Here is a 16755-nt window from a genome sequence, read left to right as displayed (position 1 = left end):
TCCCCCCCACCTTTTTTCCCCTCTCCTCCCCTTTCCTACTTTTCTGCCCTTTGTCTTTTTCTAATTTCCAGCTATTTTCCTTTTCACTGACTGTGAAGAAATCCCCTCTCTCTCTCTCTCTCTCTCTCCCTGTTTTGCTGTCTTATTTGGGCTGCATGCTTTACTTCCTCCCATCCCCACTTACTGTATCCAGATCCTTTGTCTTAAGGTTCCCACCAAGGAACATGTGGGACCAGTTTCATGATGCTGGCCACTCCACCAGGGATTGCTGATGACTTCTTTTAAAAGGATAAAGCTATGTCAGCAGTGTTCAGAAGGCGCTTGTTTCTGGTTGGAACCAGGTGATGAGGTCAGAAAAGTTTTTATTTAAGGGTCAGGTCACCTGGTCTGGCGGGGCTTCCTCCAGCAGGCATTTTGGGAACACACACCAAAGCATGGGCCTCCAGAATTGTTTGAGTGTATATACAAGTAGCTTAACTATAATTTAACTATTAAATTAGGGTTACATATGTTTAACCGCATGTTTCATAGATTGTAAGGCTGGAAGGGACCTTGGAAGATTATTGGGTGCAGCCCCCTGCACCAAGCAACTGGGGGTCAGGTGACCCCAGCAGTCTCCTCCTGAAGATTTCCAGGGTAGGTGGTTGTACCACCTTTGGAGAGAGCTTATTCTACAGTCTGGACACCCTGACTGGAGAAGTTTTTTTTCCTACTGTTGAGCCTGAATCAGTCTTCTAGGACTTTGTGGCCATTACTCCTAGTTTTCCCCTTTGGGTGCCCTGGTGAACAATTGCTTACTGAGCCCTTGATGCACTCTCCTAGTGTAGTGGTAAGCTGCTGCCATGTCCCTTCTCAGCCTTCTTTTCCTCAGCCTGAAGAGTCCCAGATCCCTCATCCTTTCCTCCATATGGCTTGCCATGTAAGACATTGATCATATGGGTGGCTATTCTTTGGACTCTCTCTCAAGCTTGTCCATGTCCTTGTTAAAGTGTGGTTTCCAGAACTGGATACAGTACTCCAGCTGTGGTCTCACCACTGTAGAGTAGAGCAGAAGAATCGCCTCCTTGGTTTTACTGGAGATGCATCAATTGATGAATGCCAGAGTATTATTTGCCCTACTGGCTACAGCATCGCACTGCCAGCTCATACTGTAGTCTATTTTTACCCCCAGGTCCCTTTCATTCATGGTGTTAATCAGTTTGGTGCCACCAAGCCTGTAGGTGTTTGGGGTTGCTCATCCTGAGGTGGAGCACTTTACATTTCTAGATGTTGAACTTCATCAGATTCCAGCCTACCCAACTTGCTAGCCTGTCTAGGTCCACCTGTAACTGTAGCCTATCTTCAAGCATGACTACGCTCTCCTATACCTTGATGTCATCCGCAAACTTGGCCAGTGAGCTCTTCACCCCCACGTCCAGATTACTTTTCAACATCTTTATTAACACTGGACCATGCACTGACTCCTATGGGACACTGCTGCCCACTTCTCACTAGGATGACACAGATCCATTCGATATGAGACTGGGTCCTGTCCTGCAACCAGTTTCTCATGCACCTGACTGTCGTTGGAGTTAAGCGCACAATCCTCACAAGAAAATTGGAGAACATTGTGGGATACTAGATCAAAGGCCTTTTGGAAGTTTAAGTATATAATGTCAACCTGCTCTCTTGTGTCCAGATGGCGAGTTACCAGGTCATAGAAGGAGATGAGGTTGGTAAGGCAAGAACTGCCTGCAATGAAGCCATGCTGGCTGTCATTCAGACTTCTCTCTATATTTAAGTTGGTCACCAGGTCATCTCCTTTGGCCAGGACCAAGTCTAGAAGAGCCTCACCTCTGGTTGGCCCATGCACCTCCTGAGTCGGGAAGAGCTCGACACAGGTCAGAAAGGATCACAACTGATCCAGCTTGGCCAAGTGTTCCTCCCAGGACATGTCTGGATAATTTAAAATTGCCAATGATGACCATGCCATGTTCACGTGTGGCCTCAGTCAATTCTTGGGTGAATTCCAGATTGAGTTCCTCCCCCTGGTTTGGTGGTCTGTGTTTAAAAGGGCCAACAAGCCCATTCTGTTTTGCTCAAGGTGTTTTCTTTAATACTTCTCTGTCTTGTACCCCTCTCTCATTTCCCCCTTTTCTGATTAATAAAAGCTATCTGTTACAGCATGCCTAGCTGTAAATGCTTGGGGGTAGAGTGGAACAGGCCTTTTTGCTCTTAGCAGGGGTAAGCTGATTATTATCTGATTCTGTCCTATGTAAAAACATCCTTGGTGGTTTCAGGCTATAAAGAGCACCAAGAAATACTACCAGTGGGTGAAGCACCCCAAGGTCTGCAGGGTCTGTGTACCCTAGGCTACACAGAACCCTAAGCAAGACCAGAGCCCGGGTGGTGGCAGCAGTTACCCCAGGCTTGCTGGTATGCTCCAGGAAGGGGGTCGGTCAGAAGTAGGTGCGCCCGGGAAGACACCCAAAGCATGGCATTGGTCGGGCACAGTGAGGCAGATGGCTCAGCATAGTAGCACTTCCTACTGTCCCGCCATACAGACAGCCTCTTTTCTACATTGAATCATTACCACTGTAGTGTCTCCCTTACTCAAGTTTTGGCTTCCTGCCTTTCCCTGCTTCTGTTTTTCTAATTTCTACCTATTTACATTCTCACCAACATCCTGCCACACTTTTAGCTTCTCTCATTCCTTGGAGTCTCAGAACAGCAGAGACTCCCTATGCTTGAAGAAGGGTGACTGCACCCAAAAGCTTGCTAAGAACTTTTTTCCAACTACTCAGTTGGTCTAACAAAAGATATCACATCTACCTGAGGAACCTTGCCAGGGCTATAACATAACAGTAACAATAAAGGCAGTGCTATAACCCATTAAGAGGGCAAACTCCCACCTTTTAGTCATACCCCTTAGGCTTGGGTACCTGTGAGCTCTCCTAGAGTTATTGCATTTGAAGGTAGCAAAGCAGGCAGCACAATGTCAAGTAGTTCTTTTGTGCCAGGGCTTTGTCCCCTGGCCATTGCCAGAGAGAAAATGAATCCTGCCAGCCTAAGCCCTGAGTTTGTGTTCCATGGGCTCTAACTCCTTCTGGTCAGCTGATTGCCTGCAGGTGCTGGGTAATTACCTTGTTTACATGTTACTCAGGCAACCTTCAGCTATGGAGCTCTGCCTAGCCTGCCAGTCTGCTTTGCTAAGCTGCTTCTGCCCTTAAAGGAGCAGGCGCACCTTAGTGCCCTGTGATGCTTCTTATTCACGTTTTGTATCTACCTCTTTTTAGAGAGTCTGGATGGCTCCAGTAGTGATTCAATAGCTTGCTACAGTCATTAGATCCCAAAGGATATGAGCAATGATGGAATATGGCTGATGGAGTAATGTTTATTGCTGTATTGTAAGCTCCTAAAGCAGGCACTGACTCTTAGTTGCCAGAGCTGAACTCTATATTAATATTGGCCTTAAATTTACTAACAAAATACTGATGTGTAATATGGCTTTTCGCACTTACCTTCAGGTCATTCCTTGCTTGGAGTTAGCTTCAAAATAAAAAAAAATAAGGCTCTTGCTAGTTGGGTGCTATACATGCTGGAGTGTCAGTGTTTTGTGGCATGTGATAATGTTAATATTATGTTCATGGCATACGTGAATTTAACTTTAGGATTACTGTGGTAGCTAAGCCTTCCTAGAAAGTAAGGAGATGTCTTGGAAAGAAGTCTGTGCCTAAGGTAGGTGTTGTTTGTTCCCCTTTCAAGCTTCCTTTTAACTTCATAAACCTCATAGAAACTTGAAGATGGGGTCACTTAGCCATTTGTGCAAGTGGATCGAATCTCAGACTTCTGTATCACTAAGGCCCCTGGCTTATGTTCATTTAAAGGCACCATGGGATACGATCCCTGATCCTAACCATTGTCTCCTTTCATGACACTCTTGTCATGTACATAAGAGGCATAACTTTTTAGATTGGGGCTCAGCTCTATTTTATATGTAGATCATTTTTGTGGCTACTTTACCATTTTATGGTGCTTTAAATTGGGTGCGTGTGTAATTGTGGCATAAACTAAACACGTTAATTGCAGCATAAATGTAATCTATACAAGGGGCCTAAGCAACTTGATGTTTAGGGCCATTGTAGTCTTGAGCCACCAAATGCAGGCCACTCCAGCAGTGGGCAAAAATGCCTTTTGCACAGGAAATGTCAGTGCTTTTTTAGTAAGAGCAGAGAAGACAGTCCTAGAACCTAAAATTAGGTACCTTTTTGGAAACTGCATATGGGGCCAGCACACCTAAAACCACCACTTTTTTTAAATTTAGTTGTGGACCTATATATGATCGTGGTGCTCATAACAGTATTGAAAGTATAGTCATTTAGATCAGGAGCTTCCAACTTATTTGACTCCATTGACCAGATGATCCACCTCCAGCAGTGGGGTAACACCTTGCTCACCTCTTTCTCTCTCCCCCCCACTCTTCCTGTGCTGCTAATTTACTTGTTCAAAATTGGCAGTGGGCAAGGTAGTGGGAGAAACAGGCAGCAATAGCATTAAGGCCCTGGGTGCTGAGGCCATGTTAGTGCAGCAGCTCAGAAATTATGCTGACAAACATTGTGGGCCATAATTTAACCACTCACAGATTACAAGTTGGATGCTTTTGAGTTAGATTCATGGTAAGAAGCCTGGACTAATGTGGACTTTAAAGATAATGTTCTGCTTTCAAAAGGTCCAGGAGGTTAATATGGTTAACTTTTACAAAGCTCAGCTCTGATGGTGACCATGTAGAATCATTCTGAAACTAAATTTAGGAGAATTCCTTTCTAGGCTTAACTACGATATTCTGTGCCAAGAGCAGTGAACTTTTTTTGAAGTGCTTTCTGTATTTGGGCAGAACACTTTTAGGATCCTTAAGGATGAGCCTTCTCTACAAATACAGTGCTTTAGCCAGTGTGAAAAAAGTGCTTAATGGTTGCAAAACATGTTTTTCATAAAGTAAAGCATCCAGGGGAAATGTGTTCAGTGTAATTAGTTGCAACTTTTTAGCATAGTGAAACGTTTGTGTTATGATATTAATTACTGCTGTTACGCTTCATTTATTTCAGATGATGCTAGTAGAATACAAGAGAGTGAAGTCAAAAATACAAATGCCCATTGATCAACTAATGGCTCCTCACTTAGCTAATGTAGATGATGTTATTCATCCTGGCTTGACTTCACTGAACTGGACTTCTCTGAACATTGAGAGATACCTAAATAATATTTTTGACAAATTGGGTAAGCCTGGCATATTGCCATCTCTGAGAATTTTTTTTTTTTAGTTTATTTTGACTTTAATTTTAATACTGGGTACAGTGTTATGCATAAATACTAAGCTTTAACATGTTACAGGGGTGTAGGTTGTAGCTGTGTTGGTCTCCCCCAAGCCTGTCTCTCACCCATTGACTTCTCAATCTACATTTTCACTGACTACTTGTCTTGTATGCATACCAGGCTAGCCTCTGGCTTCTTTACTTTTCATTCCATCCAGGAAGAGCACACCCCAACTGCTGAAACTTCCTTAGCCTGACAAAGAGTTTTTTTTTTTTTTTTTTGTTTAAATCTGAAAGCTTGTTTAATAATTGTTTTCCAACTATTTAAATTGGTCTAATAAAAGAGATCAGATTCACCCAAGGAACCTTTAACATTACTTATACACATTATACCACTGTATAAATTAACCAGTTGAAATTCTCATCCATAACCTACTGTTGCCTCAAAGGGACAGATTCCCTAGAAATGCAGTCCAGTCTTACTGGAATCCTGTTAGAGGAGGGTAGAGCTTGCCCCAGCCCAGAAAAAAGCTCCTTTATCTTCTGTCTTTAAATGTGTGAATGCAAAACTTAAAATGTAAGAGAGAGGGAGGCCATACTATCAAACTTAACCTTCTCTTCCCCAGCATCACCTAGTTTTTAAGGCAAAGGCCTCTGTGGGCCTTTGCCGTCTTACCTTTTGTGTGTCTTAAAGTGATTTCACTGTTCAGCATTTTGTTCTGTTGAGTTGCCATTGGTATAAATAAGATAACATGCAGTTCCACTGGTGAGCCTCTTGCATGTGTGTAGCTTATGTTTAAACTTTGGTACAAGAAGAAGAAACCCAACAGGCCCACAGAAACAAAAATTTAACAATTGTAAAAGAAATATAATTGGCTCTCTGTGATGAGCATTGCCCTACTGTGTGCAGAGTCATCTGCAGTACTGTAGTGATACATATTTTGTAGACTGTCCAGAAAGTCCATATGTAAGACCTTTCAGTCCCAGAGGCTCTTAAGTTCCGTTGAGGTACCGAGTCCCATTAACCACTCACAGATCACTTAAAACTATTGGCATCTGAACAAATAATGAAATCACCATGGAAACTATTAAGTAAGTGTATGTCAGAACTTGAGTTATTTTACAGAAATTATGAGTTCTTAAGCACTTAGTTAATATGCTAACAACATTTGACAGTAAACCTTGAGAGAACAGAATGCTGAGTTTTACAATTTCCAAACCTTTCTAAAATGGTGGCAACAAATTAGGATGCATAAAAGAAGAAGAAAAATTCTTGTTTGTGATTATCTTTTGTTTGCATAACTTCATGGTTGGGATAGACACAGACAAGCTTTTGTTTATCAGTACCTTTTCTCAATTCTGTAGAAGAGCAGCAGATGTGCATAAACTGTTATTTATCAGTCATTGTAAGCTTCTTCTGTAACTAAAAGAAACTCCAAAGTGCTAGGTAGTATGTCCTATGAAAATGTCAACGTATAAATGAATAGTAATTAAGCTATATGGTGTAAAAAGAAACCTTCTAGTTTTTGGAGGCAGCGCATTAGTTGCAAATTAATTTCTTAAAATCCTGATTTCTTGCCTTCCCCCGGGAATTTGAGTATGGAAAAGCAGATTTCAGGGCAAGTTCCTGTTGCATTCATTAAAATTCTAGATATTAAAAAAACGCAAACAAAACCCAACCCCAAGATTAGTAATGGATTAGTCCACAAATAAATGTCACTGCAAGTCTCAACTTTAAAAGTAAAGCAAGCAGTGTAAGGGAAGTGGAGATATAATGTGCTGTTGAATACGTATAAACATGTTGAGGACAAAAGCATGAGGATAGTGTGTTAAGAGGGCCTTTATAAATGTAATCTTTCTATTGATCTGGATTTTTTTTTTTTTTAAAAGCTGAGCTGGAGCTTCTGCTTGATAGAGTGAATGATTTGGTAAAGTTCCGCATAGATGTTGTTCTTCAAGAAATGAGCAGTGTGCTGCTTTGTAAGCTGCCAGAAGGTGACCCACTTACATGTGAAGAATTTCTCCAAATGACTAAGGTTGTAAGATTTGTCTTGCTAAAACTATGTATTAGCACATCCTATGGTGAAGTGTGATGTAGCTTAATTACCATGCTGTGGCATTCATTAGACATAAGCACTGTATTCATCGTTGTCAATTGTCTTAGGTAATTTTAATGAGAATAACAGATAGCAATATGGTTTAACAGTAACTTGAACTGTTTAAAGGTGAACAACTACACCAAATTCAAGGTACTCAAGGGCCTGGCAGAGCTTCTGGGTAACCAAGAAGTTAAAGTATAACATTTCTTTTCTTCTTCTGTACAACTTAAATTTAAGCTCCTCCATTGTAGCGTCTTTTATTTGCCTTCATCTGCTTTGAAAAAATCTGCTTCAGAGGGATGGTTGCGGGGCACATCTCTTTGTTAGGTTGAAAAGCCTACGTCACCAGCCTACAAACCCTAGGTCTTTCATCAATAGAACAGGTTAGGCTCTTCATCCATGTGTTGCAACTACAAGTGGTGTGAGGGGCCTGTCAGATTCTCCTACACCATATTAAAGGGACCTTGTATAGAGATTGTGTTGGACAGCCCTCCTACAATGAGAAATGAGATTCCTCCCATCTCTCCACCTCTAGAACTAGTATATAAAAGCCATTGAGTACTTGCGTCAGAGGTGAACTTCCATGGTTTTCAATACCATAGTGGCTAGCTTAAGAACACAAGTTCTCATGCCCTGAGTAGGAAGTCAAAGACATGGGTCTCTGGTCAATAACAGTGGACTAAAGTTCCCCCAAAACAGGTCTGACAGTCTCAAATATTGGGAAATGTTCCAGAGGAGACCTTTTTTCAGATTCCTTTATCCCCAATCCTATCATAGCATTTTCACTATTTATTTATTATTCATATTTATTAAGCTTTTCAACCAACAGAGAGATGTCAAAAGACACGTCAACTCCCCCTCACCTCCCTTAGTGCTATTCTCCAAACCAAATAAGGGCTTGACCAGCTTGTCAGAACAAAACATAGTTACCAACACCAGATACACACCTCCAGTCCTCCATGCTTACTAAAAGGACATTCAAAAGTAGTGTTACGCATGGTTGTGCATATAGACAGAGCATCTTGAACTCTGGGTACTAAGTTATCCATTTGGCATCATCTGCATCCCACTGGAAAAAAAAAATCTGAGACGTTTTAAAGAATCCAGATATGACAAGTGTCTGGAAAGCGTTGTTGTTTTTCTGTAACATAAAATGAAAAAACCTTGGAAGTAATATCAAATTGTTCAGCCTTGCACCTCATTAATTGTAGTTCAAAGTCACTGGATTTTATTTAAAAAAGACAGATCTTGCTGTGCTTGGTACTGTTGATACCATTCATTGAAAAGCATGAGTCAAGCCCTTGGGAAAATTTGTAATTTGAAAGTAAATATTGGATTTGTGACCCTTCTGGCTTTTTTGCTTTTCAGGTTTTATATGTTTAAGACATGGCCTACAAATATGAGGCATACAAGCTTTTTAAATAAAAGATTGTTAGATATCCAGCTGCAGAGATTAGGGTTTAAACAACCAATTAGTAAATTTTGCTGTGGCTTACAACCCTGTTAATGTGATTTAGATTAGCGCCTTTATTGCACAACTAGTTCTACTGATTCCCATGGGAGTGCTCAGCCTAATGTGCTACTCCTGTGTGTGGCAACAAAGCTCTGGATTTCAGACTCAACAGTATTTGTATTATTAACAGGAGCTCTGTGTTAGGGGGTCACAGACTTTGCATTTAAAAAGCTCATTGGTGGAGGAGGCAGCTAATGAGCTGATAAACATGTTGTTGGATACTGAGATGCAGTCTAAAAGAGAAAACGAGAAATCAACTCTGCCTCCATTCACTGCTGATTTGAATGAAGGTGCAGGTAAGAGAAGTTTAGAAAAATTCTTTACTTAATTCTTAATTTACTTTCATGTATCATGTAGTGAATGAATGTAGTACCAGAGTCTTGATTTCTAAAGATTCCTGGCTGGAATGTTGTATAATTTTAAATTTTTAAATGACATTTCAATCCCTAGTGCATCTCAGCTCCTTGCTTTATACGTAGTTGTGTAGTGGTGTTTCGTCTCTGACAAAGAAGCATTGATGTCAAAATCTGCCACTGATAAGCATAACTTGTACCCTACTTTAAGACAAGGATTGAAGGGGCATAGAGAAAGCAGGGGCTACTCTCTCTAGGCCTATACTGGGCCCAGACATTAATCCACTCTTGATTACTTTTTTTCTCAAGACAGTGTTTAAATTCACTAGCTTTCAGACAGTTGCATTCCTGTTCCTTTCCCCTAGTTGTTAGTTAGTTAGTTCAGTTGCCTTACTTAACTTTGCTGATTTTGGTTTTTACAGTAGAGGAGGAAGGAAGACTGGACAAACTGGCTTCCTCCAATACTTACTGTCAGATTAGGTCTGGGCTTTCTCCTGTAGCGAAGAGGAAGGAGATGGAAATGTTAGAGGAAGAGGCCCATGAATTGCTTTCCCATTTCAATCACTGCAATATCGATGCCCTGTTGAAGGTCACTTGGAACACTTTGGAGACGATACGCAAACGCATTCATGCCGCATCTATGGTAAACTTCTTAGGTGGGTGTATTTTCTTCTAGTTTTTGTTTTTAGCTAGCATGCACAAAACAACACATAGGCACATGATCTTAGCATAATGCTGAACTATAGCAATGAGGGTGGACTAATTAAGTGATCACATACGTGGGCCCATCTTTTACACTTCAGTAACCAGCATAGACTTGGATTTGAGAATTTTCTTCCTCAGATGAAGCTTAAACAATACACAACAGATTATGCTAACACTGTGATAAACTCTTTGTTTTGGAGACCATTATTTTAAAAAGTAAACATGCAATCTATTGGGTTAAATACAGACATTCAGAAAGCCCAAGGTGTAATTGATCCAATATATGCAGGTTTCTCCAAGTTGCATAGATTGGATCAAGAGTGAATGGGAGTCGTGTTCACTCTTTGGTGGGAGATAGGCAGATTCCTGCACTGGGCAAGGCTGGAAAGTGGGGGATGCTCCTGCATGCCTCTCAGTCTGCTGGAGATTGCCAAGGACAGCCGAGTGCAGCTAAGTGGCTGTGCCATCTCTCATTGGCTGTCAGGCACGTGCCTCCCCCCAGCTGGCCTCTCATTTTGTCAGGGTGCTTGCCCCCACTAAGTGGCATGGGGGTCCCTGGCCTTTTTCCAGGGTGGGGGGGTATGGGGATTAACCCCAGGCAGACCAGGGGCAAGTGGGACTGGAGCTCGTGAGCTGCTCAGGGAGTTGGTGCCAGAACTGTATTCCACATTCCTGACCAGGTTGGCAGGACACGGCATGTCCTTCCCCTGACCTGAGCTCCTGGACCCTCTGTGGAAGCAGCCTGGGGAAGGGCTGTAATGATTCTCCACTCCCAGAGCCAGCGCTGAATTCCTGACTGAAGCCACTTCTCAGCAGCTGCAAGGGCATGGCTGCCCCCTCTCCTCCACTCCCCTGGGACTGGAGCCCACAGCTGCAGAGAAGTGTCTTCATCTGGGAATTTGGCACTGGCTCCACGGAGGAAATCCTGCCAGCCCTTCCCAGAGCTGCCCCAGTTCACATTCCAGAGTGTCCTTCCCTTATCCAGAGTGCTTCCCCTATCCTGGGACCTTGTGCTGGAGTGGCTCCCACCCCCAAAACAAGCCAGTGCTACATTCCTGTGTGAAGCAGCTTCTCTGCAGATGCAAGCTCCAGTCCTTGGGGAGAAGGGGCAACCATGCCCTTGCAGCTGCAAAGAAGCTTCTGCAGCCAAGAATTCATTGCTGGCTCCAAAGGGGACATCCTGCAAGCCCTCCCCAGAGCTGCTACAGTGGAGGGTTCTAGGGCTCGGGACAGGGGAGGAACACTACCCAGCTGACCTGGCTGGGAATGCAGGGTGCACTGCTGGCACCACCTCCTCCCAACAGCTTGCAAGCTCCACTCCATCCCCACCCCTGCTCTTTTCCCCAGGTGTCTGTCCTGGGGCTGGCTAGGTGGTCAGCTGGAGTAGCCAAGCTTTGGCTCCCTGCAAGGGTGGGTTAGTGGGGGGAGTTAGGAACTGGGATACCAGTGGACAGCAACCTACCTGGATTAATGAGTGGACTGGGCACTGATGGTCTAACTTAGATCGTGGGATCCACCATTTTTAAAGCAGTTTGTGAGCCTTGAAATCCTGTTCTGTTATGGGTTTCTGACCACCTAAACCAGAAAAAGCATAACATCTGCACCTGGCTTTAAAGTCCAGGTGACCAAATGAATTAAATTAGAAAGTGGGATGCTTGTCACCAGTTGAGTGTTAATACCTCTATAGGTAGGCTTTGCCACTTGGGGAAAGAACCATTGCCAGCTCTGTTGCATATCTGACAAGCTGCCATGTGAGCAATCCAGTGTTACAAGGCTTCCTTCTATCTCGGGGGACACAAGACACATTCAATTTAATTTCTTGATGGAGAATCTGTACAGGATGTGGCAGAATCCAGATTGTATCTGTTGAGTTCCCTGGTGTTTAAGTACACAGAATTTGATGCCTTACTTTGTGTAAATTACATTTAAATGCACAGATTAGATCAGACTTAATGATACTTTTGTTAAAATAAAGATTTTAAGTTGTAGGCACAGCTTCACATTTTGGGGTGGAGGGGAGAGCATGAAGAAGTAGCATAATAATTAGATGCTTTTTATCATACTAATGGTTACTTCACTATAAATTAAGCAGCTGAAATGGGATACTTCCCTGAAGTATCCAGCAATTTTATGTATAGCATTTTGAAATGCAGCATAATGAAGACAGATCATGTAAATATGTATATACCCGGTAGACAAGATAAAGAGAACTTTTTTTTAAGAGAGAAGTTTTTAAAACAACCTTTTTCAAATCCTTTTTTATAGATAATGACAATGTTTCTAAGCAGAAACAGCCAATTTTTAGGACTAGCATCACCCTATCTATCCCAAACATCATTATGATACCAACTTTGGATGAGGTGCAGCAAACTCTCAATAAAGCTGTGGATAGTATTGTCAGTGTCATGAAAGGCGTTGGACAATGGAGTAAGGAGAGGATGTCTAAGGTTTGTCTTGTGTAGATTTACTTTTTGAAATTTTCAGGTTTCTGACATTTTTACGGAATGTCATCATTGTTTTATCTTCACAGAAAAAGATGCTAGAGAGGAAAATAGCTGCTTTGCAGCATGATGGCAGAGACAGTGATTCTGATGAAGAAATGAGAGAAACTGGAGTAAAAAAATTATATGGTAAAATAAAAAACCTAACTCTTATTGCTTGATCTTAAAAACATGAGTTGTGTGTCTCTTGCTGTACACTGAGATATAAATGTTTACTTCCATGGACATCCCGATGACCACGATTCCAGTAGTTGTTATTGATATTTGATAGTCTTTGTACTCTTTAGAAATATCTTTGTATTTCTATGGATCCCTGGTTAGTTTGAAGCTTCAAGGTTGGTGAAGAGGTAGGTAGGCTAAATTTGTCCTGTGGGAATGGTTTAGGTCAGTTCATTTTGGGACTGTCTGGGGAATCACTTAAATTTGTAAATGAATGCCAGTTCAAAAGTGCTGTCATAGCTAGGGATTTAGGTAGTTATCACAGCATCTGAGCATGTTTGAAGCCGAGCCATATTTCTAACTAATGCATTTACTGTATTTGCCTGAATCTAAGATGAGGTTCTCCCCTATCAGCCTCTGGTCTTGGATCCACATACAAAGTCTATGTGGGCAGGCAGCAACTGTAACTCTGACTGGCCCTGAGCCCAGGTTGGGACCAGAATTGGACCCAGAGCAGCCTCCTGTTCCCTCCACAGCTTCTTCACCCCATCACCCCTGTTTCCTCTCCCTTACTTACTGTCAGATGCAGCTTGGCTCTAGCTCAGACTGCATTCCCTCCCAGGCATGGAGCACTTGGAAACCCTGCCTGGTCAATCAGCAGCACTGCTTCTGTTGCCTGGCATGGCAGGAGCCACACTTCCGTGTGTTATGCTCTGTGACCAAAGAGGGAATAGAACCTGAGTGCTGTCAGTAAGTGTGATGGAGTGGGAAGAGGCTGAGACTGTGGGGAGTGGGTGGAGAGAAGAGACAGACTGTGGGGAGTTGGGGGGGAAGGAGCATAGACTATGGGGAATAGTGTGGGGAGTGAAGGGGAAGGGACAGACGCTGGGGAATGGGTGGGAAGGGCAGAGGCTATGGGGAACTGAGGGTGAGCATGCAGGTGGTAGGGGGCAGAATGGATTTAAGAGGAGGAAGTAGGGGGCAGAGGACAAGGGGGCCACCTGAGGGCCCCCCAGCTACTGCTTGCTCTGCTGTAGCAGTCGGAGCAGGATGAATTTAAGACAACCCTCTAATAATTAGTTTTTATATTAATTTGGTACAATTTTCCAGGTATATTTTCCATATTTGGAATTTAATTGTTGGGGGTCATCTTAAATTCAGGGTCATCTTAGATTTGTGTAAAAATGGTATTTATCTTCAGTACCTTATTTGGCCTAAGACCTGAACACTTCACATACATATAGAGGATTTGTTTTCACAACAATTGTTTGAGACTGGGAGAGAAAAAAATTACCGTTTTTACAGGAAGGGGCAAGAAATGGCATCAAGCTTTTTCAAGTCTTATGTTAACAACTTAACCACTCAATCATAGCAAGAATTGTCTGAAAATAGCTAAATACTTGCATGTTGCAGTATGGGTGGAGAGTATATCTTCTCAGGATTCCCCTTTGCTTTTTCAACACCAAAATATTTGGTGTGGAGCTCTGGAGCACCTTTCCATTGCTTGAGAAGATATGAATTAATTAATTCCATTAGAGTTGGTTAATACTGACTTGGGGTCAGTCAATGTGGCTTTGGATGTGCATGGTAAATTCTGTGGGAAAATGTAGACACAGAAAAATGGAGAGAGACAGAAATGGAGTACCCTATTCAATTGGCCTTTGTACTTAAAGTAAAAAGGTTTCATAGCTGGTAGGGTCAGAAGGGACCTAAGCAGATCATCAAGTCTGACCCCCTGCCATGGGCAGGAAAGAATGCTGGGGTCGAACACGACCCTGGCTAGGTGATTATCTAGCCTCCTTTTGAAGACCCCCCAGGGTAGGAGTGAGGACCACTTCACTTGGAAGTTGGTTCCAGATCCTAGCCGCCCTGACTGTGAAGTAGTGTTTCCTGATGTTTAGCCTGAACCTACTCTGTCAACTTATGGCTATCATTCCTTGTTACTCCTGGTAGTGCTTGGGGGGAACTGGGACTCTCCTTTCCCCTGCTGGTCCCCCCTGGTAAGTTTTGTTTTGTTTTTATAGAAAACCACCAGATCCCACCTCAGCCTTCTCTTGTGGAGGCTGAACAGGTTCAGGTCCCGTAGCCTCCCCTTCGTAGGGTCTGCCCTGCTGCCCCCGACCATGTGAGTCACCCTCCTTTGGAACCTCTCAATGCTGTCCACATCCCTCCTGAAATGTGGCGCCCAGAACTGGATGCAGCACTCCAGCTGCAGACTGACCAATGTTGCATAGAGGATGAGGATCACCTCCTTAGACCTGCTTGTGATGCCTTTGTGGATGCATGACAAGAGGCAGTTGGCCTTACTGACTGCATCCTCGATTGGCAACCCATGTTCATCTTGGAATCAATAATGACTCCAAGATTCTTTTCTGCCTCTGTGCTGATAAGGGAGTTCCCCAACTTATAGGTATGCTGCTGGTTCTTCCTCCCCAGGTGCAATAACTTGCACTTGTCAGTATTGAAACCCATCCTGTTCTCATCCGCCCACCACTGTTACCTGTCCAGATCTAGTTGCAGCCTGTCCCTCTCCTCTAGCATGCCCACTTCTCCCCACATCTTAGTGTTTATCCACAAATTTGAGCAAGGTGCTTTTCACCCCCTCAACCAGGTTGCTGATGAAGATGTTGAACAGTGCGGGCCTGAGGACCGAGCCCTGGGGGACCCCACTGACAACATCCCTCCAGGTCGAAAATGACCCATTCACTACCACTCCCTGGGTGTGGTCCTGCAGCCAATTTGCAACACATCTGACTATAGGCATCGATGCCACAAGTCGCCTAGTCCTTTAATGAGAATAGGGTGTGAGACAGTGTCGAAGGCCTTCCTCAAGTCCAGAAAGACTATGTCCACTGCAATGCCTGCATCCAAGGATTTAGTGACCTGATCATAGAAGACCGCCAGGTTGGTCTGACAGGACCTGCTTCGAATGAACCCATGTTGATTGCCCCTAAACATGATCTCCCCTGCTGGTCTCTCACAGATGTGCTCCTGGGTAACTTTCTCACAGAGCTTCCCCAGGACCGAGGTAAAACTAACAGGCCTGTAGTTTCTGGGTCCTCCTTCCTCCCAGTTTTCAAAATGGGGACTACACTAGCCCTTTTCCAGTCCTCCAGCACCTCGCTAGAGCACCATGAGAACTCGTAAAGCTGAGCCAGAGGTCCCACAATGACATCTGCTAATTCCTTCAGCACCCATCTTTTGCCATCTTGTAGTCAAGATTGTCTACTCAGTGTCCTGCTATATTGCGTAAACCAGTCTTGTACCCCTCCATGTCTTCTGGTTTAAAAAAACCCAACCCCCTCCCCCAACAAATTTAGAGGGTGTCCTTGATGAGAAACAAGCTGTCCTTTCATTTTGTGACCTTGGTTAATTTAAAGTAAACTTGTGTTTTTTAATCGTACTGCCTGACTCTCCTTTTCTATATTGCTCTTTAGATGCAACATCTCTAAACTTGCCTGTTTCAGTTCAAAGCTCAAACTATTACAAGAGCGTTTCTGAGAACAAGGAAATTATTAAATTGGTGTCTGTACTTAGTACTATCATCAATTCTACCAAAAAGGTAAGCTAGCAGGCATATGGTTGAATCTTGTTCAGTAACAGTCTGGGCCAGTACAACAATGAAACAATGCAGTTTAATAATTTTCTCCACAAAAACCCCCAATTAACAAAACACTCCTGAACAACACCTTCCTCCCCTCCACACCCCTTGCCTTCCTCTCTAACAAACATAAACCTTTAAGAAAGTGATCAAGTGGAGTGGGAGAAGAATGCCCCACTCTACCACTTGCATCTTGGCTAGAGTGACATTCCTAGTGGAAACAGCCATTCTGCTTTGAAAACAGAAGTATCATTTGCGAGTTCACACTTGAAATTGGGGACATTAGGACTGTGCAAACTGGGCCCTATTCGATTCAGATTCAACCCAAATCGGGGACAGTGATTCAATCCATTGATTTGGATCTCTGTCCCTGATTTGATTTAGTCAAATCTGATGATTTGATGCTGATTTCAGTGAATCCTCAATACAGACACAGCTTTAGTGTTTTTTTTTTTTTTTTGTTTTTGTTTTTTTTTTCTACATACCTTGAGGTAGCTCATGATTGCTGGGGTGCATGGAGCATCCTACAGGAG

General features: G+C 43.1%; 1 protein-coding gene across 8 annotated transcripts in view; it reads left to right on the top strand.

The window, feature by feature from the left end:
* The window catches only part of DNAH5 (dynein axonemal heavy chain 5), a 278412-nt gene that overhangs the window by 95610 nt on the left and 166047 nt on the right, over positions 1-16755 (top strand). For 6 of the 8 annotated variants that reach the window (XR_009462504.1, XM_059728606.1, XM_059728603.1 and 3 more), the window contains exons 16-22: positions 5085-5256; positions 7182-7327; positions 9034-9199; positions 9679-9912; positions 12227-12408; positions 12492-12591; positions 16059-16183. Coding sequence is in view for 7 of the 8 variants with exons in the window: in XM_059728606.1 (XP_059584589.1) it covers positions 5085-5256; positions 7182-7327; positions 9034-9199; positions 9679-9912; positions 12227-12408; positions 12492-12591; positions 16059-16183 (1125 nt within the window). In the remaining variant the exon portion in view is untranslated. The remainder of the gene's footprint in view (positions 1-5084; positions 5257-7181; positions 7328-9033; positions 9200-9678; positions 9913-12226; positions 12409-12491; positions 12592-16058; positions 16184-16755) is intronic. The other 2 variants (XM_059728602.1, XM_059728604.1) reach the window with 1 other exon arrangement.

Source organism: Alligator mississippiensis, chromosome 5 (assembly GCF_030867095.1).
Source record: "Alligator mississippiensis isolate rAllMis1 chromosome 5, rAllMis1, whole genome shotgun sequence".
Classification (NCBI taxonomy): Eukaryota; Metazoa; Chordata; order Crocodylia; family Alligatoridae; genus Alligator; species Alligator mississippiensis.
The sequence above is the reverse complement of the archived record's forward strand: the minus strand, read 5'-3'. Positions and strand labels throughout refer to the sequence as shown.